This window comes from Gopherus flavomarginatus, chromosome 1 (genome assembly GCF_025201925.1).
Source record: "Gopherus flavomarginatus isolate rGopFla2 chromosome 1, rGopFla2.mat.asm, whole genome shotgun sequence".
NCBI lineage: Eukaryota > Metazoa > Chordata > Testudines > Testudinidae > Gopherus > Gopherus flavomarginatus.
The window spans coordinates 115,479,540-115,501,953 of NC_066617.1; the positions used below are offsets into that span (position 1 = coordinate 115,479,540).

Consider the following 22,414-nt stretch of genomic DNA (forward strand, 5'->3'; position numbering starts at 1 on the left):
GTTTTGACCCTGGGCCCCAGCAAGTCTAACACCAGTCCTCATGACCCCATTAAAGCAGGGTTGTGGCCCACTTTGGGGTCCTGAGAAAACCCCTGCTCTAGCTCAACAATCTACAATCCACTCTACTGAAAGAAGTCACCTATGCTTTGCAAACAGCAGCAGCTCTGGTCAGCATTAACCCATTCTCTTCTGATCACTCATCTGCAAGCACGCTCTCAGCCATCCTCCTGGGTTTGCAGTGGGGAGTGAAGAAAATGTAAGTGCAGGCTGGACAGTAAAGTTTTCCAGTAGTACACCATGGTCCTAGGGCTAGAGTGGCCACATTTTGGGAGAGGAGCACTAGGGACTTTGGAATATCATAATTTTGACTTGGGTCTGCATACCACCCTGGGGATGCCAGAGCCCTAGTTTTGAGCATGGGTTAGAAAACTCTTAACATATGCTTAAAGTACAGCATAGAGATGCTCAAGCCCAGGGTTCCCTCTCACAGGTCCTCTGACTCAGGTCTCACTAACCCTGATCTTACATTGCAGTGTACCCTTTGAAGCCAGTGGACAGAGATCACATCGTCCTCCCTAGCCCTCTGCTACTGACTGACTAATACCGTCGGTGCTGCCTGCTGTTATTGCACAGGGTTTCCTTAACTGCTGGCCTAAATTCTTCCCTGGCCTAAATAATCACATAACCGAAATCACACTATCAACTACAGAATCCATTATTGACCTGAAAAAACCCTTCCCCAGCCAGCATGAAACTACTGCCAGACAAATGGTAAACCCGTTTGTCCCGCTCTCCGCACTCCAGAGCCTGACTCCCGTGGTCTGAGTTCCCGCTTCCTCGCCTGTTGTTCCCTCTATTCCCCCATTATTTGTCCCTCGGCCCGTTCCCCCAGCAAGGGCCCCTGCCCGGGTTGCACTAACGGAGGGATTTAATGCCCCCGCTCTGGGGGTTAATCCCAGGCTGCAGGCGGTGACTCCGCGCCGCTGCCCTGGCGCACTGGAAGCGGCAGCGCGGCCGGAGGGCAGCTGTGGGCTCCCCCGGCGCTTCCCCGGCCACGGCTTGGCCCTACGGGAGCGGCCCATGCGCGTGCTGCCTCCGGCCCATATGCAGATGAGAGGAGGCGCGAGGCTGCTGCGCCGAATACCGCGGCGGGGTGGGGGAGGAGGAGCATCGCTTGCAGGAAACGATGCTTTGACGGCTCCTCGCCAGACAGGCGCCAACAGCAGGCGTAACTTCATTCCTCGGTCCGCGCGTGCGCAGCGCGAAGATTGGCAGGGTCTTCCTGTGCGAGAAACATCTGACGTTAGCGCTGGAGCGAGGCCAACGTGATGGCGTCAGACGCAGGGGGCGGGGCTGAGGCCGCCGCACATCTTTGGCGCTTCGTTCGAAGTGGAACCTGAGTGGCGCGCGGGGCGCCATGGAGCCTGGGCTCGGAGCGGGAGCGGGAGCGGGAGCTCTGCCGGGCACGGAGGTGGGCACCAGGGCTGGCGGCAGAGCGATGCCGGGGAGCGCGGCACCTGGCATGGGGCGGGGCTGGGGTGTCAGGCTCGGCGCGGCACTGGGGGCTGGGGGGTCAGGCTTGGGGACTGGCGCTGGGGGATCAGGCTCGGCGCTGGCACTGGGGCTGCACTGGGGGCTGGGGGGTCAGGCTCGGGGCTGCCAGAGGGGCTGAGGGGTCAGGCTCGGCGCGGCACTGGGGCTGCACTGGGGGCTGGGGGGTCAGGCTCGGGGCTGTACTGGGGGCTGCCAGGGGGGCTGGGGGGTCAGGCTCGGGGCTGCACTGGGGGTTGGGGGGTCAGGCTCGAGGCTGCACTGGGGGCTGCCAGAGGGGCTGAGGGGTCAGGCTCGGCGCGGCACTGGGGCTGCACTGGGGGCTGGGGTGTCAGGCTCGGGGCTGCCAGAGGGGCTGAGGGGTCAGGCTCGGCGCGGCACTGGGGCTGCACTGGGGGCTGGGGGGTCAGGCTTGGGGACTGGCGCTGGGGGATCAGGCTCGGCGCTGGCACTGGGGCTGCACTGGGGGCTGGGGGGTCAGGCTCGGGGCTGCACTGGGGGCTGCCAGAGGGGCTGAGGGGTCAGACTCGGCGCGGCACTGGGGCTGCACTGGGGGCTAGGGGGTGAGGCTCGGGGCTGCACTGGGGGCTGCCAGGGGGGCTGGGGGGTCAGGCTCGGGGAGTGGCACCGGGGCTGAAGTGGGGGCTGGCAGAGGGGCTGGGGGGGTCAGGCTCGGGCGCTGGCAGAGGTAACGAGAGGCATGCAGAACTGTGTTAGCACACTTCACATTGAATGTGTTTTCTATGCCAGAAGGCGGCTGGTGCAGCTCACGGGAAGGGCCGGGTTAATTTCCCATTTCCTTACACTCCTTACTCCATCCAAGAGGATTTCATGGCCAACCTGTATGATGTTCTGGAGGCTGGCAAAGTCGGGATCTTTGAGAGTCCTACAGGGACGGTAAGTGAGAGCTGCATGTGGCTGAGCTTGTCCCGCATTTGGATATTGAAGAGACTGCAGTTAACAAACAGTACCCCCACTGCAAGCTGCTTCAGTATCCCTTTCAATCCTGTTTGGATCCAGAATTATTGAGTTGTCAGGGAGCGTAGAGCTATTGATAGCCACTTTTGGCTTATAATTGTCATGGAGACAAGGTGCAAACAAAAATATGAGAAACATGCTGGCAATAAAAAGGTTCTGCCTGGACAAACTACATCTAGGCTGGGGAATAACAGCAGTAGTCAGTCAATGGCCTGGAGAAACCTGGAAAGCAGTAATTCTGGAATAGGTCATAGGGTAGGTAGCAGACTTCAAAACTTGTGCTAGTAGCTTAACAGTGCCAGTGGAAATTTGAGTTGTATATTAAAAAGAATGAATCACACTGTATGAAAGCAATAGCCCCTGTCTGTATGCTAGTGATGGGAATATACCTGTAATAGTGTGTGTAGATTGTTCACCTCAATACCAGAAAGATTTAAAGAGAATCAAAAATAAGTAGGAGCGGAAGGGACTGACTTAAGGTGGAAATGTAAAAGCATTAAAAGTGAAATGTGCCTTTATATATAACGTAATTATGATTGTGGTGTTCTCATTATTGCAAATACTACCGAGCCACATCTCTGGGGCTTGTCATCTAGCAGTGGGCTAGTGCTTCTTCCTTATGGAAATCCTTCTTGTGAAACTTGTATTAATACATCTAGTTTTGAATCAATGTATCTCCTCTTGTGGGTTTTCTATGATTATTTTTTAATTGATTTTCTTAAAGAAACAGATGAGAAATACAAAAAAGATAAAGGACTTGCAGCTTGTATATGTTTCTGAATACCATGTGCTTCATAGTAGAATTTATGCAATTACTCAATTTTACAGTTTGTCAGAAAGTCAGACCAAACAATACAAGACCAGACAATACAAAACCAGGCAACACTATATAGACACAACATGTTAGGGTGGAGGTAACAATAATAAAATAGAAGAAGAAATACATGAATAGGGAGAGGAGGGAAGGAGGTAATGGGGAGAGGGAAAGAGAGGAGGAGTTGAATGCCAGACCTCCATTCCATTTTTTGAGTCAACTCAGCATTTTTTTTTATCCAAGCATATCTAGAAACAGGGTCCAGATTTCTTCAGATTCATATAATTGATCTCTGTGGTGATAAGATATTCTTTCTTTGGCTGCTAACTCAGACAAGTCTGAGTACCGCTGTTCTATTGTAGACATAAGTGTACTCCTCCATTTTTGTAAAATCACGCACTTGGTGATCATTGCAGTCCTCAAGAACCAAAAACTTTGTGGCGGAGTTAACACAGCTTAGCATATAAATGTAGGATATACCTTTTGGTTGAGGTTTTGCTGCTGAAGCTGAGCACTGTTTTCCCTCATGTCCACCTCTTTCCACAGCTGTCTGGCTGTTGGACTATTCCATAGCATATGCCTTAGGGTTCCTATTTCTTATTACAATACCAGCAAACATCAGAGGCTAAGGCCTTTATCTTGTGCAACCTCTATGGCAGGGGTAGGCAACCTATGGCACGTGTGCCAAAGGCGGCATGCAAGCTGATTTCAGTGACACTCACACTGCCTGGGTCCTGGCTACTGGTTCAGGAGGCTCTGCATTTTAATTTAATTTTAAATGAAGCTTCTTAAACATTTTAAAAACCTTATTTACTTTACATACAACAATAGTTTAGTTATATATTATAGACTTCTAAAATGTTAAAATATATTATTGGCACACAAAACCATAAATTAGAGTGAATAAATGAAGACTCGGCACACCACTTCTGAAAGGTTGATGACCCCTGCTCTATGGCATCCAGTACATTTTGAATAAAATCTTTTGTTGTTTCAAGCATAACTTGAGATCCACAGAGGCATTTTTAACATAACAAAATATGTTTTGCCATTGGGATTATTTTAAGGGCTGTGATAATTCCCATTTCCACCATGTGTTTTTGAATATTTTTGTTCTTTTTTTAATTGCAGGGAAAATCCTTGAGTCTTATCTGTGGAGCACTCTCTTGGCTCAGAGATTTTGAAGAAAAAAAGAAGCAGGAGGAGGCCCGCCTCCTTGCAGATGAACATAGTGGACAAGACAAGCAGCAACAGCCTACATCATGCAGCGCGGAGGCCTCGAACTGCCAGGGCTCAGCAGGGGAGCTAGATTGGATCACTGAGTTTATGCAGAAAAAAGAAGAGCAGGCCATGGTGGACAGACTAAAGGTTGGGAATGCTTCTTGTAGTCAGGATTAGTAGCAGTCTGTAAGGAACATAATGGATAGCATAATAGGAACAGGGAACTTTATAAAGTCAAATGTTCTGATCTGTTAAGCACTTGTAGCTGATCATATGTAAATGATACTTTTACTCTTGTCTCTAAGGACCATAGCAAGTGTCTCAATTAATATTCTTTTGATTATTAGTATAGGCAGGACATGCAGCTATTTACATGTTCATAACTTTCAGCTGTATTTCTGGAGAACATCCTCGCAATGAGCTGGAACAATGGCAGCTGAGAGGGACTTTGAGCTCCAGTGGTTTAAACCATTAGCTGGATGTTTCTGGTGTGTCTAACTGCAGTGAAACAAAACTGGCACACAGTGACCATAAACTGGCTTCAAAGATAATCTCATATTAAAAATGGGAGGATTCCCAAACCCTCTCTGCACCAATGTCTGGTTGTGTCACTAGATGACAGAGATTAATGGTCACATGGCTCTTCACAGCTAGAAAGATCAGAAACTGTGCATGTGTGAGAGAGAACAAAAGCATAGGGTCTACAGCAGTGGTTCTTAACCTGTTTACCATTGTAGGCTGCTTATGAGGCTCTCTAGGTGTTATATATATTGTGTGGATGCAGCCCACATACTACCTATACGGTCCTGAGGATGTCATGTGGGCCGCGGCTGTGTGCTGTTTGGCCCCAGGTGAGCTGCGAGTTGAGAACCACTGGTCTAGAAAAACATCTAAATCAGCAGATGCCCCTCAAATCATCAGAATTCGCTGATTCCGGAAGTGCCTTAGCCATATAGCAGATGGCTAACTGCTGATTGCTGGCAGTTGGAGGTATAAGCAGGGCTGGCCTTTGGGGTGGGCGGCTGGGGCTGTTGCGCAGGGTGGCCCACCAGAGAGGGTGCTGTGCACTGGCCTGGCCTGGCGTGGCTCTCCACTTGCGCATTGCTACCAAGCAGTTGCAGTGCTGCTTCCTCTCTCTCCCCTGCCCAGCATCCCCCCCGCAGGGCCAGGGCTGCTTTCTCCCTCCCCACTCCCTTCCTCCCTCTCCCCTTTGCCCCCTTGCTCCTCTCGGCCGGCCAGCCAGCCACCAGCTGAGTGCTCCAGCCATCAGGCTGAGAGGAGCCCTCAGCTGCTGTGGTCCCACCTCCTCCTCCAAGAGGCTCGTACCACTTGGTGGAGTCGGGGAGGGGAAGGGGCAGAGGCTCGGTGGCAGGCCTGTGTGGTTTCTGGCTGCCTCGGACAGCTGGGCTCTCCTGTGGTGTGACCACTCGCAACCTCGCTGGGCTCTTGGGCCCCTGCCAGGCCTGGGGCAGTGCTGGTGGGAGGATGCTGCACATGTGTACAGAAGCCAGGGAGTGTGGGGGTCTCGGACCATGCTGGGCAGGAGGTGGCACCGGCACCCAGTGGACAGACACCCTGACCAGTGGGTGCTCCTTGCTCCAGATAAGCCCTCTCGGCACAAGCCCCGCGGAGCATCTGGAGTCCTTTCACCCCATCCTCTCACCAGTGCCCCTGGGGGAGACACAGTGCCCCCTGCCCCATCCCCTTGCCAGCACCCCTGGTCTAGGGAGGGATGTGGGTCGGGTCCAGTTTGGTCTGGGGAGGGATGTGGGTCTGGTTCAGTTCAGGGGGGTTGGTCTGGGGAGGGATGCGTGTCGGGTCCAGTTTGGTCTGGGGAGGCATGTGGGTTGGGTCTGATTTGGAGGGTTGGCTTGGTCTTGTGGAGGGCACAGCTGGTCTTGATCCTAGTCTCTGTGCCTCTCTGTCTGCAGGGGAGGACTAACAAGATGAGTATGAATAATGATACTGTAAGGGAAAAAAAAATGTATTAAAGTTCTTCATATTTTTAAAATGTTTTAAACAATTTTTAAATTCACCCCAATTTCATATGAAAATTAAATTCAAACCCTGGTAGTTAATATGAGAAATGTGAAGGATGCGATAGTGTGATGGTTTCGTTTTAGTGGGAGCAGCACATAGCTGGTGCTTTGGCTTTAGTTAGCTGTACACCCCTCCCCCCCCCGAGGAGGGGAACATGACCTGGATACAGGGAGCCCTGATTTTGCTCCTTTCCCCCCGGCCCCACAGCCCCTTAGGGGTATGTGGGGCAGAGGAGCAGCAGTCCTGGGGGAGCGAGCAGCAATGTCAGCTGCTTCATGCATGCAGGTCAGTTTCCCCATGTGGGTGCAGGAGGGGGTGCAGGGGTTAGGAGTGAAGGGGGTGCAGGAGGGGGATCAGGGCAAAGGGAGGTTGGGGAGCCTAAAGAGGAATGCTGTTTGGGTTCTAAGCCTAAATTAGTAAATTGACCTATATACATCTTTTGTTTCAGGAAGAACAAATCAGGAGGAAGAAGCGAGAGGATCGTCTTGAGAAAATTCGCCATAACGTGCAACTCAAATATGCATCAAAAAGAAAGGTGAGTTATCCAAGAGTGCAGAGGAATTTCTGTACCAGAGGTTCAAGTCCTGCTATCACTTGTTCATACATCTGCCTTTACGCTCATGAATATTCCCGTTGAAGTCATTGGGACTACTTGTGTGCGTAAGTGTTTGCAAGATTGGGGTGTTAAAGTCTTGGATTGTGGGTCACAAATTTCTGTCTGTGTTTGTTTTGGAAGCTCTCAAGATATGGGTGTGAAATGTGATTTTGATATGGAATATTTCCTGTGATTGCATTTGTATGCCTGGAGAGGAAGAGGCTGTACTTTGGTGGACTATACTCCCTTTTGTTGTCATCCTGTATGTCTACTTCTAGTGTTTTCGAAAAGCTTTATTTGGTTGCTTTGAAAATTCACTAAAAATAGTACAAATGTGTTGGATTATTATTTTTTTAAATAGTCTCTAGATTTGGGTTCAACTTCAGCTCCTGATTGTGGCAGAAAAAACCCCCAAAACAGCTCCATGAAATTAATCTGAGGGTTTTTTATTTCATTTATTTATTTAGGTTCCCCTTTGGGGAACAATTACATCTATTGTCTTGCTTCGCAAAGTGATATGTTAAGGTGGTTTGGAAATGGCCATGCTTTGTGAATAAAGACAGTAGATTTTTTTTTTTTTTTTTGCTCACTAAGAAGAGGGCTGGTGGGGCGGGGGGGAGGGGGCTGGTCTTAGTTCTCCCAGTTCTGAGCATCTAATTATGCATCTGGTTATGCTGTGGGCCAAAGTTTCAGAGACACCTGCTGAAATTTGCGTACACTCATTTTGTGTGCCTGAGCAGGCAATTCTGTGTTCAGTTGCCTATTAGGAAAATATGCTATTATATAAATTGTTGGTATGCCTTCACCTGGAATACGTATTCAGTTCTGGTCACACCGTCTCAAAGGATATAGCTGAACTAAAAAGGGCGCAGAGACAAAAAATAATTAGGTATAATGAAAAATTTCCATGTAAGGAGAGACTGAAAAAAATGGAACTGCTTAGTTTAGAGAAGAGACAAATAACAATAAGGTGGAGTTACACAAAATAATGAATAATCTAGAGGTTGAGGATCAGGTGCTGTGTTTTCCCTTTTTCATGACACAAGAACAAGGGGGCATTCAATGAAACGGAAAGGTGATTAATTTAAGACTGATAAAAGCCCCCCTTTTTACAGAGCACAAAATTAAGCCATGGAACTTACTTCCATAAGATATTATTGATGACTGTTTCAGTAGAATCCATAAAAGGGGCTAGATACTTCTAGGAATAAGAATATCACAATGTTTTTGTTTTGTTTTTTAAGCTGTAAGGGATATAAGGATATGGAGTATGCTTCAGGACATAAATCAACCACTAGTAGCTTGGAGCTAAGAGAAAATTCATTTATGGACAGTTTATGATCTACTACATGCTTTTTTGCATGCTACTTGTACAGTACACTGTCTTGTACTGGCCCCTGTCAGACAGGATGATGGACTAAATGGACTACTGGTATGATCTGGTATGTCGGATACTTATGGGCAGTTCTGCACATAAGTACTTATTTTTGCACATCTGTTCACTGCACAAGCCCATCTGTATTGTCTGTCTTGTACTGACTGCATCCTGTGGTGCTGTTCTGCTGGGGATGTGGATGAATCCTGTTCCCTCCATTCTGAACTGTCTGTTGTACAGAGTGGTGCTCTCTGTCCTTGAGTGAATGATAGTTCTTTGTGTTAATTTCAGAGGCTTGAAGATGATGAGACACAGCGGCTGCTCCAGCTCAGTAAGGAGATCTTGTCAACGGAGTTAGGGTCAGATGTTCTAGAGCAGCTGGATCACGAGGAGGAGGAGCTGATCCTCGCCGAGTATGAGAGTGATGAGGAGAAGAAAGTGGAATTGGGGTAAGGGTTGGGAGTGGGTGATTCCTTGCCAGGGACTTGCTGCTTGTATTGTGTTCAGATAGTGATAATGATGTGGGAGGGTTTCTAGTTTGCTGGTTCCTGGGATTCTTTTGTGGAAAATCAGGCATCCTTCTTTTAGATCTACATGTATCTCTCTGTCACATAAATCTGGAGTTTCTCCCCTATGTGGTCCTTGGAAGGCACAATTTGTATTTCCATGTTATTACATGAACCCTGAAGGCTTTTGTTCAGCTGGATCAGCTTCATGCTGACAGCACTGTGGCTTGAACTCCGATCTGAAGAAATGCTTCTTATCTGGAATGTGTAGAGCCATTTACTTCATCCAGTCCTGTTTCCCCACATAAACCCTCTGAGTGCTGGGTAAATGACTTGAATTCAAATTCCTTACATCAGAGAAGCAAAATACTCCTCAGGGTGTCAGTAAAAGATGTTAATCCTGCAGATTAGTACTGACAGCTTTTGAGGCTCTAGCATTTAAAAAGAAGACATGAACATCTTGCAGGACACTGAACCTCTGCATAAAAACCACACACAATCTCTCTCTCATATAAACACAGTTGTTCCTTTGGCATCTGGATTTCAGTTTAAACCATGTGTTACCAGGGAAAAACAAAACACACTTAAAATTTGGATTTACCAGCAAGTATAATAAATACTTATATAGCACTTTCCATCCGAATAAATCCAGAGCACTTATTAAAATACATGTAAATGGAATTGCTTTGCCTAGGACTAAAGTGCAGTCACTTGTGGGGTAACCTTGAGCGTATGTTCTTATGCAGTAGTATGGGGAGTAAATAGCACCTGGAGCGTATGTTGTTATGCAGTAGTATGGGGAGTAAATGATTTTAGTCAAAGACACTAGGGCAAATACCTATTTGCCCAAAAATACCTTTGATTCTTTACTGATCGCAGAGAGCAGATCGCACCTCAGTTTCATCCTAAAGGCTCAAACAGATGGCAAACTGCATCAAATTCTGTTTAAAACTTAATGCCTGCACCACTCAGCCAGGCACTCTGGTTTATTTTAACACCTTGTGGAGACTCTCGTGTGTTAAATTTTTGGTTCATCTGACCTCTGTCTCTGCTTTGTGTGCATACATATGTGTTTGAGGTTTCATTTTAAATAGTGTAGCAGGGAATATTGTGGAACTGATAAGCAGGGGCCTGGAGCTCATGAGCTAGTAAATTCTCATAAACTCTGTAAAGTGCCTAATAAAGAGAATGCCAAAGAATGCTCAGGTTAGTGCTGGATACTGGAGTCGTAATTGCTAAAAAGTGCATGTTTGACTCCTGATCGCTGTTCATCAGACTTATATGCCACTTCTAGAAAATCTGACTTTAATACAGCTAATGGTTCAGGAGACTGAGGTTTCTCCTGAGCTGATGCTGCCACCTCACTTGAAGTCACCTTCTCATGGGTGAGCACTGTATATGAGACAAATCTTTTGGAGAGCTGGTGAAAGAAAATGGTTTTGTTTTCCCCACCCCCGCAGGTTGGAGGATGATGATGATGATTTGGAGGAGGAGCATGTGACCAAGGTAAGATGTGGTGGGGCCTCTAACGCTTCCCCTTTACAATGTGTGGAAAAGAAGAATTCAAGTTTCCTTAGAGCTACAGTGTGATATGGGACAGTGGGATCTAAGAACTGGGTATCTGGATTACTCCTCAACCTGTCAAAAGCAGCTTTGTGGATGCCACTGCCCAGCTAAGGGGATCTCTGCCACCATCTCCTTTTGAATTATACTGGCTGTTTAGGCAGCTTACTCTGCTGAGATCGCTAGGATTTCTTCCCTGAAGTCACCGTAAATGCACACTACTGAAAATGGCCATTTATTACTTTTAAGAGCCACTGCTTGCTTGCCACTTGGTTCTCTAGTGCCTGGACTGGTGGAGCATGCTGCTGTGTCCCCTGGAGAGTCTCTCTGAAACGTGGGAGAAATGGCAGGAATCTCTTAAATTTTGTCTTAGCAGGTATTTTTTCCTCTGCTTTACTCCTGTTAGTAAGAGACAATGCTAGAATCTGCTGGCCCCTGACAAGGTTCAGCCTTTGAAAGGCGCACCTGATACATAAGGCAGGAAATGCTTTATTAAATGTCCCAGCACCTTGTAGGGGCTATTTGAAATCCAGTCGCACGTTGACTCCTTGGTTAGATTGGGAGACACAGATGTCACCTTTCACTGCTAGGCTGTATTGTAGGTAACCTGCTATTCGCGTGCCCCCTGGCATCTGGGTGTGGCATAGTGAGTCTGCGACTTGCCAGCTGTCAGGTTTGGTCCTCAAAAGTGGGATACTAGTTCCAGAGGCTGAACCCGCCTACTGAGTCACACAGTGCCTTATTTTGCTCAGGATATTCAAGAGCCAAAAGATGGTCCTGTGTGCGGTCATGAGGTCTTCAAGCATCCAATGAGTCTGTCTCAAAGTCCCTCCTGTCCAGCTTTTGAGGGTCTTTCCCATCCAGATTCTCTCATGGCAGGGTAGGCAGACAGCCCTCCTTGAGTTCCTCCAGTCTCCCTTTTCTTTTTCATCACAGATTTACTACTGCAGCCGCACACACTCCCAACTGGCTCAGTTTGTGCATGAAGTTCAGAAGAGCCCTTTTGGTGAGGAGATACGGCTGGTGTCACTGGGGTCTAGGCAGGTATGCAGCACTCTGAGATGGTTCCCAGGGGAACTGAAATGCTGTCTTACAAATACCACAGTCCTTGAAATCCTGGGAGATGTGTGTGGTATGGAGCTATGTCACCAGTAAACACCTAGTAAAAATATTTGACTCACTTCCTCAGGTGCCCAGATTTTGCTCCTCTGAAAGTGACATTAGTGATGCCTGGGCTTAGCTTAGGTTGCCAGGTTGCCAGAATCAGAGTGAATACTTGCTACCCTAATCTTTTTAATTTGGCATTGTGGTGGTGCTGTATGCCCCACCATGAGCTTGGTGTGATGCCCTGCTGAGTGGCTCACAGTTCTGGGAACCTGTGTTACCCCTCTGAGCCTCAGCAAGTGAGAGCTTTGCTGCTGCTAAGCAGTGTCACAGCTCCCTGACATGCCAGCTTGTCTGCCTTGCCAGCAAACTCTTCGGGACTCTGCCAGCCCTAACGTTGCCTAGCAGGTAACAGTGAACTCCAATTCCTGAGTTCTGCAGAGACCTCTTTCTCTGCAATGCTCTGCCCTTGCTTTGGCACCCACAAAATCTTACCAAGTTTGCTGCTCCTTTCAAAGTACACAGCATCTTACTAACCTAACCTGGGGTTGACAAACCCCCCTTCTCAGTGAAAGCACTGAGTTGGTTTATGATAAAAGTAAAACAAGTTTATTAACTTGTGGCATAGGTTTAAGTGATACCAAGTGTAAGGATAGAAATGGTTACCAACAAATACATGCCTCTAGGACTCAAAGTTAATTTCAGCAAGTTACAATCTTCGCCTATGCCGGTTTCTCACCTATACTCCATTCCCAGAGACTTCAACCCCCTTGGCTGAAGGATCCATTATCCTGTGACTTCAAGAGCTCTAGCCTCGTTAGTCCCTCAAGTGAGGGATGCCAAAATGGCTTTTTTCCTTTCTGCTTATATCCTCAATCCCTTCCTGGGGCTCAGCTTGCTGTGTCCACCAGGGAGCTGATGCCATGTTCATGTTTGCAGTCTCTCCTCTCCCTCCCCCCCCCCCGACCCCTTGAGTTAGTAAAGTGACTATCTTCTCACTTACTAGTTTGATGGCTGTGTTTGCCTTTTATGTAAATGTACTTTCACTGTCTCTTGCTCAGCTGTCATTGGAGACTCGTTAAAGCAGGAGGGACCGCATTCCTTTGTCTGAGGTGGGGGTGACTTAGGCTTTCTCTGCCAAACACATCTTAAAAACACATTTCCAGCACATATGTATAACTTGTCATAGATCACCTGTACATACATGACCCAGTATTAACCACTAGTGTGTTATTAGTTTGCTTATGATACTTTTTAGATACAGATTATGACAACAGTGTGTTAGGTGTAGTATGTCCAGCCAGACAAGAGTTGCTGACACAGTGTAATGAACCAACAGTGGGTCTCTGTGTCGCACTTGGATCAAGTGCTGGAACTTGTAACCTCCAGAGGTGAACGTCTATATTAAAAATTAGAGCACCCAGGGGCCACGTTTGGCCCATGGACTGTGCTTTGGCCACCATTGTCATACATTCAAGAACCTTGCTTTCCTCTTCTACTTTGGGGACATCACAAACACCTGAAGTGTTAGGAGAGCAGTTGCTTGTTTTGTTTTGTTATTCCTGCAGGTTCTGATGTAAATGGGAAAAGCACAGAGCCATGGATGCAGGCATAGACCATCTTTGGGGCACCTCTCTTTTTGTTTTGGTCTGCTTGCTGGTTTATAAACTTTATGGTGGTGTACAGGAGATTTGGTAACTCGTTCCTGAGTAAGGCAAACTATGCACACCTGGCAGCATCCATATACTGTACAATAGTGGTTCTCAACCAGGGGTCTGGGGGCTGCGAGCAGGTTTCAGGGGGTCTGCCAAAATAAACCAGAGAGCATGGCCAGTGTTAGACTCACTGGGATCTGGGGCTGAAGCCTGAGCCTCACCGTCCTGGGATGAAGCCGAAACTCGAGCAACTTAGCTTTGCAGGCCCCCTGTGGCGTGGGGCCCGAGGCAGTTGCCCTGCTTGCTGCTCCCTGATGCCAGCCCTGGCTTTTAATCTACTGGTGGCAGAGGAGGGCCATGACGTTTTTAATAGCATGTTGAGGGGGGACTCAGAAAGAAAAAGACCTTTCCAGTTTCTAGGGCTAGTCTTAGACTGACTGTTATAAAGGAAATTATACTTTGCAAATGAAAGTGAGAACACATAACAGCCTCTCTCATTCTGTTTCTCTCTAAGAACCTCTGTGTGAACGAGGAGGTGCGCCATCTGGGGGCTGTCCAGCTGATCAATGACCGCTGTGTGGAAATGCAGAAGAACAAACATGGTATGAACACTTCCTAACTTGGACTACTGGGGAAGCAACTGCTACTGCAATCAGTGTGAACACTTTTCCAGTGCAATGCGCTTTATCTGGCTGCTGATAGAGTAGTCTATGGGGGTACAAGGGGCTTTCTTCAAATGCTGCAGTTTCCCATGTGGGAAGTGGGGCTTGTCTCTCTAAGCCAGCTAGGCTGTGTCTTGGGGGTGTTTGTTTCAAAGGGAGAGGGTGTCATTTCCAGCTGGACTTTGGAGCTTTTGTGAACGGACAAGTGGAGATCCAGAGTGATGCTTCAGTGAGTGGAAGGTTGTATTGTAGATATGGAAAAGAGTTGTCTAGGATAGGAGCTAGAAGTCAGGAGATCTTCTTTTTTTCTCCTAAATCTATTCCCAGCACTGCCACTGAGGACAATCCTTCCCTAAACTACCATCCACCAAGATACTCGCTTTTTAGCTCCCTAGAGCACGACTGACAAGAATTCCCTGAGCTCGTTGGCCTTTAACATCAGTGGTGGTAGGGTAGGTTGTGAGCCAGAGTTCCTGCTTCCTGTCCTGGGCCAGCCCTGGAGCTTATCAGCTGCACTTGGAATGTTCCACTTGGATTCTTTTTGACCACGATTGGTGATGGAGCTTGCTGCAGAAGCCACACCTTCAATACTAGCTGCTCCGGCTCTTCTTCTGCATTACTCAAAGCCGCTGAGTCGCCTTTTTAAAATTCAGCTTAGCCTTCCCGTCAGGTCCATTAAGGAAATCGAATTTTCTCGATGAGGCTTTTGGTCTGTGATTGTTTTGGTTATCCTCACTCACCCATTCCATCTTCCTTTGGAGTTTAGAGGTTATCTTTGTTGACATGGGACCATATTTTCAAAAGCAGCTAAGTGACCGAGGAGTCCACGTCCCACTAAAATTCAGTTGGACTCAGGCACTTTTGAAAGCACACATTGCTCTCAGCGATGCTTTTTTCACTTTGTTCTGAAGCATATTTTTGATTCTGGAAACTTTCACCAGTTGTGTAATTGGAATTGACTTGAATGTTCCAAGTGCACTCGATATTCTGCTGATAAGCTTTGTACAGGCACCTGGATGGAACAGAATAGAAAAGTCAAGTGCTAAGTGTGTGGTAGCTTGTATTGCTCCCTGCTATGACTGCCCTTAAGAGCTAAAAAATCCTTTTAAGAGCTTGGAGAGTTCTGGGGAGAGACTGGTGGGAGTGAGAATCCTGTGGGAATGGTATTTTCAGAGAAGCAGAACTAGTCCGCTAGGGTGTGGAGATCCTTCGAGACAGTTGTGCTCATTGAGTACTTTGAATCTGTCACTGCAATCGGGAGGATGTTGAGTGGAAGGTCCTTGTGTTTGTAACTCCCTACTGCTACTAGAGGCGATCAGAGTGATCCCCAGTACGAGCATTTTTACAGTCTGTTGTTGAAGCCACCTTGTGATAATATCAGAAGCTGCACAATGGTGTGGGGGTGAGAAAAGAAGAAAAAATTCCAAGTGGCTAAATCTCATGATAGTAAGAGCAGGATCCACTGGGGACAATACTATGTGCAAGTCTTAATTCTCTATTCAGTGTCTCGATAGTACAGCACTGGGCACTATATATACAGCAGGTAGGTAGTGGATGGTCAGATGTGTTGCAAAATCTACTTTGAAATCCCTGGACGAAAGGTGCTATAAAGATGCAAAGTAATTGTTCTGACTCTTGTGAACATTGCTTATACTCACAGTTCCTTTCTGCCTCCTGCACTCAGGGAAGAAGAGTGAGGGAGAGGAATCAGAGGGAAAGAAAAGGCGTGTGAGCCGGGCTGTGTGTCCATTTTACTCCTATGAGCAAATGCAGTTTCTCCGGGACGAGGTTCTAGTCAAGGTGAAAGATATTGAGCAGCTGGTGGCCTTGGGCAAGGAGACTAAAGCCTGTCCATATTATGGGAGTCGCTATGCCATTCCTGCTGCCCAGGTGAGAGGCTAGGGCTGTTGGTGAGGAATAGCTCCCTAGCACCAGAAAATAAACCAAATCGCTTGTTCTCTGTAATGCTGTATTCCTCAGGTTTCCTGCTGACCATGTTAACCAAGAACTGGAAAGTTGAGTGTTTTCTACGCATCAGCAAAATTAGATCGGATCGAAAAACGGAAAATCCAATATTTCAGCTTTGGTTTCAGTCCCATTTTGGGACGAAAAGTCAAAGTATTGAAACTTGTCTTGGAATGAAAAGTTTCTGAAAGATTTGGAAATATCTAAATTTTTTTTTCACTGTTTGTGATTGGAATGAATTGTTTCAATGTTCCTGAATTGAAATATTTTGTTTGTTGATCAAAAATGAAACGTTTCTGGTTGTTTCCGCATTATTCTCTGGCTACCAGGGTTGCCATGGAGCCTCATGGGAGTTGTAGTTCAGATGCCTCAGACTCCCATTTCCCAGCATGAGTCAGGACTATGTCTTCCATGTTCCACCTCGTTCCTGGGAAACCCAGGATGCACATGGCAGCTTGGCTAGGCGAGAACGTGGTGTGCCATGGGACATGTAGTCTGGCTGGGGAGCCCAGCCCATGACAAAAGGGGGGCATGAGGCACACAAAGTCCAACTCTCATGGTGCACAGTGGTGACTCAGGCTGATGTTGGGATGAAGGTTAAATTGACTCACAGTGAAACATATTTTGTTTGCATTTTCCTGAAGGAAAACTGAAAAATTTCAGCAAAACTGACCCATTCCCATGGAAACGCAGAAACCAAATTCCCTGCCAGCTCTCACCAAAACGTAGAGCTAAATATAGCCCTTTGGAGGAGTGGGAGAGGAGGAGAGTGGTTAGAGCGGAGGGTTGGGGATCAGTGCCACTATTTAATTGTGATGTGGTGCAATTCATTTAGTCTCTCTGTGCCCAGTTTACTATCTATAATACCTAGCTCCCTTACATGGTGAGGCTTACTTAATGCTTGTAAGGCATTTTGAGATACTTGGCTGAAAGGTGGCTTATAAGTGCAAAGTGGTATTTGCAATGGTACTCTGGTGCCAGCCTTGACAGGGGAAGACAGTCTGAGCCATTTCCATTGCTCGCTGTGTGTTTCTGTGAGAAGAATTTCTCTGTGACCATCTAATAACATGAGAATTTGTGAAAGGTATTCATCTGCAGGTTCCTTGCTAAAATAGCGTTTTTAATGTAAATACTTCGGGGGAAACACACCTCCAGTGGCTAGAGCATGGGACAGGCAGTTGGAAGACCTGGCTTCTCTTACCAGCTCAGCTGTTCACTTGCTGTATGATCTTGAACAAGTCCCCTAGCCTCTTTCTACCTCTGTTTCCTATCCATAACAAAAGGGAGTAATATTACTTACCTGCCTTTGGAAAGCCCTTTGGAAACGCCCAATATTCATACTATTAAAATAGTCAGGTCATTTAAGGCTTGAGTTTCTCCCGCAGTTGGTGGTGTTGCCTTATCAGATGCTCCTGCATGAATCTACCAGATGTGCTTCTGGGATCAAACTGAAGGATCAGGTGGTGATTATTGATGAGGCCCACAATCTGATAGACACTATAACCTGCATCTACAGCACTGAAGTCCGTGGCTCTCAGGTGAGTCAGGCACTGGAGGTCACTGCTCTGTTAACCACTTTTGTGTTCTGTATCTAGTAGGTTGCCACCTGTAATGGAACCCAGAATTTATGGAGGAGTTAATACCAGTTCTGCTTCTGTTGTAGCTGTGCTGTGCCCACTCCCAGCTGCTGCAGTACATGGAACGATACAGGTGAGGATCCCAGAGAGGAACAGCCCCACAGCTGCAAGCAGAGGAGATGCCAAAGCTTATTTCTCTCTCATCTGCAGGGCCTTGTCCCGCTTTTCCCATGCGGAAGGCTATTTGTACTAATGCTCTGAGAGATGAAAGGAGAGTGCTGGGTTACTAGCTCTGTTTGGAACCTTTGTAAGCCTGGTTCCCAGGGTTGGTATTAGACAGCAAGTGTGGACATTTTAGCATTTGTGGCTTTTTCTCGTTCTCTTAATTTTGTTCCCCGTTTCTCCCTCTACTTTCTACTTTGGTAGCCACATGCTGTGCTATAAGCTCCAGTTTTTAGTTTTTCGCATCTCTCCCAGGTCTTGACCCTTTGTGTTCTAGCTGCCTTTGTGGCTGAAACAGAATGAATTCTGGTGACCTCCAAGGCAGAATTTGTGTACAGTGTATCATCCCTGTCCAAAGCTTGCATCAGGCTTACCAGCTCTACAGTGATTGTTGCATATAGGGTTAATAATTGTGTATTTTTGTCTAGCACAGTGGATCTCGCACTTTTTTTTTACTGGCGACCCCTTTCACATCTCAAGCCTCTGAGTGTGACCCCCCCTTATAAATTAAACACACTGTTTAATATATTTAACACCATTATAAATGCTGGAAGCAAGTGAAGTTCAGAGTGGAGGCTGGCAGCTCGTGACCCCCCCGTGTAATGACCTCGTGACCCCGAGGGATCCTGACACCCAGTCTGAAAACCCCTGGGCTAGCACCTAGCACAGTGGGGCCTAAATCCTCATTGGGCTTTGGGCACTACTGCAATATAAATAAATTAACCCTAACCAGTGAGAGAGGAAAAAGTCAGTGCTAGAAACTGTTAAACACTTGGACTCTTGAAGTGACATCGCTGGGTAGTGCAGTGGTTCTAGCACCTGTGAACATTTGGCCAGGGCTTTCTGGGGTTTGTCCCTTGCACACAAACCGGAAGAGTAAGTCCAAGAGAAAACTGTGTCTTAGTTCTCATCTCCTCATGATGAAGAAATGAAGTTGGGCTGATCAGCTTGATGTCTTGTGTTTGGGACTTAGGAAGCTGTGTGTTATAGTCCCTGTGGGCCATTCATTCTGGTGTTTAATACCATCAACTATCTCATAGGAAACGTCTGAAGGCAAAAAACCTGATGTACATTAAACAGATTCTGTATTTGCTGGAGAGGTTTGTGTCCATACTAGGAGGTAAGAAAGCTTCCACTTCCATTGATGTTCCGAAGACTCTGAGCTGACTGGTGCTTCCTCAGAGTGTAATTGCCTCCCCTCTCTCTCCCTGTGGCTTTTGCAAACTGTTTATATCCTAGCTCTATCACGTGCTAACTTTATTTGTCAACCTGTTCTGCAAATTAGGGATGTTGACATGAAAAGGAGGCAGCAGGTTATGTTGTACATCACTGGGGAAAGGTCTTTTTTTTTTTTTTTCCCCTGTATTCCCAACAATTTCTCAGATTTGAGTGATAGGGGACTTAAGGGTGCCAAGTTACTAAGATGGCAGACAGATACTACAGTGATGAGCGTGGCTTAAGAGCCTGAATAAAACAGAATTGCTGTACTAGTAAGCAGTGAGGCCCTTTGCTTTGGCAGACTCTTAACCATCAAGTGAATTTCTCTTTATGATTAATGATCTGGAGGATGGCGTGGACTGCACCTTCAGCAAGTTTGCAGATGACACTAAACTGGGAGGAGTGGTAGATACGCTGGAGGGTAGGGATAGGATACAGAGGGGACCTAGACAAATTAGTGGATTGGGCCAAAAGAAATCTGATGAGGTTCAACAAGGATAAGTGCAGAGTCCTGCACTTAGGACTGAAGAATCTCATGCATTGCTACAGACTAGAGACCGAATGACTAGGCAGCAGTTCTGTAGAGAAGTCCACTGTAACACCTAGGTCCAAGAAGCTGGATATGAGTTGACAGTGTGCCCTTGTTGCCAAGAAGGCTAATGACTTTTTGGGTTGTATAAGTAGGAGAATTGCCAGCAGATCGAGGGACGTCATCATTCCCCTCTATTTGACACTGGTGTCATCTGGAGTACTGTGTCCAGTTTCGGGCCCCACACTACAAGAAGGATGTGGAAAAATTGGAAAGAGTTAAGCAGAGGGCAACAAAAATGATTGGGGGGCTGGAGCACATGACTTACGAGGAGAGGCTGAGGGAACTGGAGGCTTGGCTACACTTGAGAGTTACAGCACTGGTGGTGGCTTTACAGCACTGTAACTTACTCCCCGTCCACACTGGCAAGGCACGTACAGCACTGTATCTCCCTGGCTACAGCGCTGCATGTCCTCCACCTCGACGAGAGGGATAAAGATAACAGTGGGGTGCCAGCGTAAACAGTGATTAATCTTACTACGCTGTAACTGACCTCTGGAACCTTCCCATAATGCTTTTAAGTAAAGATAACACTCTCTTTGTTTTGTTGTGAACTCCGGGCTCCTGGAGCTGCTTATCTAAAAAACAAACACAGCTACTGTTTGCTTGAGCAGAGGCAGGCAGGGGGCTCCTTTGGAATGTCCACAGCTAATGGAGGAGGGAAGCAGCACGGCGTGCGAGAGGGAGCGGGGGTCTGTTTCGGAGCAGCTGCTTATCTGGTCTGTGAGGAAAAAAATGAAGAAGGCTATTTGCATTTAGTGAATGAGAGAGGGGTGGGGGAAGGGGTCGGAACTTGCAAGGCAGGGAACTGACACAGTGTCAGCTCCAAAAATCCACTTTCTCTCTCTCTTTTCCCCCACACTCCCTGTCTCACTCCACCCCACCGCCCTCTTTTGAAAAGCACATTGCAACCACTTGAATGCTGGGATAGCTGCCCATAATGCACCACTCCCAACACCGCTGCAAATGTGGCCACACTGCAGCGCTGGTAGCTGTCAGTGTGGCCACACTGCAGAGCTTTCCCTACACAGCTGTACGAAGACAGCTTTAACTCCCAGCACTGTACAGCTGCAAGTGTAGCCAAACCCTGGGATTATTTAGTCTGCAGAAGAGAAGAATGAGGGGGGGATTTGATAGCTGTTTTCAACTACCTGAAAGGGGGTTCCAAAGAGGATGGATCTAGACTGTTCTCAGTGGTACCAGATGACAGAACAACGAGCAATGGTGTCAAGTTGCAGTGGGGGAGGTTTACGTTGGATATTAGGAAAATCTATTTCACTAGGAGGGTGGCAAAGCACTGGAATGGGTTACCTAGGGAGGTGGTGGAATCTCATTCCTTAGAGGTCTTTAAGGTCCGGCTTGACACAGCCCTGGCTGGGATGATTTAGTTGGGGATTGGCCCTGCTTTGAGCAGGAGGTTGGACTAGATGACCTGCTCAGGTCCCTTCCAACCCTGATATTCTATGATTCTTTTGAATATTGCCTTTTATTCTGCTGATTCTAGACCCTCTGGAACTAACCTGGCTCCTTGTTTACTTCTCTACTTGTCCACTAGGCATCGGTTGTGCCTTGAGGGGAACCGCTGCCTTCTGTAAAGAACCCTTCATTGTCACTAATAGGAAGATGGCAATTTGACACACTCTTCTCCTCTCCCTTTCCCCTCTTCTCTCAGGTGCTCCATCCTTTCTTCCTTACCTCCTTCCCACCCTGGCCCTCCCTTAAATACTTCCATCAGGAAATGCAATGTGTGCAAGTTCAGGATTTTGGCTCCAGAAGTGTGAGACGTGAGGTGGAGATTAAATACTAGAAACAGAAAACAAAGTCAGGCACCAATTAATCTTGGTTTGTCTGCTGGTGGATTGAGGGAGAACTGTCCCCCTTCGCTTGCCTATGTGCATTCCAGCTCCCTCGCACTGTCTCTACAAAGGTCACTTAGTGCCTGTGTGAGAAGTTGCTTTGCACTCCTTTAGTCTCTGCAGCATGATGAATACTGTGTTGGTGTTTCTATGCACCTACCCATCTGTGGCTTGCTGTACAAAAGTAACCTAGGCATTAGCTTGCAGGGATGCTACAGAACATTTGTCCTATGATGTGGAACTATCCTGCAGAGGAAAGCAAAGAAATGAGCGGTTTTGACTGTAGAACCACTTTCCAGTCAGACAGTTAATTTCTGGGTGCTGTCTTTTGTGCTAGAGTTGCATTCCCCCTTAGCTCTTTTAAGTGTGTGGCGTAAGTTTTTACACAAACCCAGTCTGAATCATGCTGCCTTGAACTGGTTTGATATTTTGCAGGAAACGTGAATCAAAATCCAAATGCTCAGAGCATTTCTCAAGCAGGTAAGATGTGCGTCTGAATGCCTCAGGTGCCTAGAGCAGTGTACAGCTCAACAGGCAGGGGAGATGGGTGGTGGGGTGAGGATCTGTGGGCCAAGCAGGTAATACATGTTTCTCTTCTCTCAGGGACAGAACTAAAATCCATCAATGACTTCCTGTTTCAGAGTCAGATTGACAATATCAACCTCTTCAAGGTAGTGTGAAGATTGTCTTCTGGTAGGACGCAGAGGGGTAAAGTGACTTGGTGGGGGTCATGCAGGAAGCATGTAGCAGAGCTGGGAATAAAACCTAGATGTCCTGGACTTGGTCCTATGCTTTGTTCAGCACACTAGCCTACTTCCTGCCAGCTTCTCTCCATTGCCTCAGTTGGCCTTAGAAGGTATTCTTTATGTTGGCAAGAGAAAAAGAGACTGATATGGTTACAAACTAAATAAGTAAAAACACAT

The 22,414-nt window shown here is 47.2% G+C and overlaps 1 protein-coding gene across 5 annotated transcripts in view; it reads left to right on the forward strand.

The window, feature by feature from the left end:
* Positions 1–1,403: 1,403 nt before the first annotated feature.
* DDX11 (DEAD/H-box helicase 11) overlaps positions 1,404–22,414 on the forward strand; it is a 33,804-nt gene continuing 12,793 nt past the window's right edge. For 4 of the 5 annotated variants that reach the window (XR_007768548.1, XM_050918220.1, XM_050918242.1 and 1 more), the window contains exons 1-14: positions 1,404–1,471; positions 2,302–2,448; positions 4,475–4,711; positions 7,053–7,139; positions 8,866–9,023; positions 10,541–10,586; positions 11,580–11,687; positions 13,917–14,004; positions 15,725–15,954; positions 17,415–17,567; positions 17,693–17,739; positions 18,869–18,948; positions 21,927–21,971; positions 22,095–22,162. Coding sequence is in view for 4 of the 5 variants with exons in the window: in XM_050918220.1 (XP_050774177.1) it covers positions 1,418–1,471; positions 2,302–2,448; positions 4,475–4,711; positions 7,053–7,139; positions 8,866–9,023; positions 10,541–10,586; positions 11,580–11,687; positions 13,917–14,004; positions 15,725–15,954; positions 17,415–17,567; positions 17,693–17,739; positions 18,869–18,948; positions 21,927–21,971; positions 22,095–22,162 (1,548 nt within the window). In the remaining variant the exon portion in view is untranslated. The remainder of the gene's footprint in view (positions 1,472–2,301; positions 2,449–4,474; positions 4,712–7,052; positions 7,140–8,865; positions 9,024–10,540; positions 10,587–11,579; positions 11,688–13,916; positions 14,005–15,724; positions 15,955–17,414; positions 17,568–17,692; positions 17,740–18,868; positions 18,949–21,926; positions 21,972–22,094; positions 22,163–22,414) is intronic. The other variant, XM_050918229.1, reaches the window with a different exon arrangement.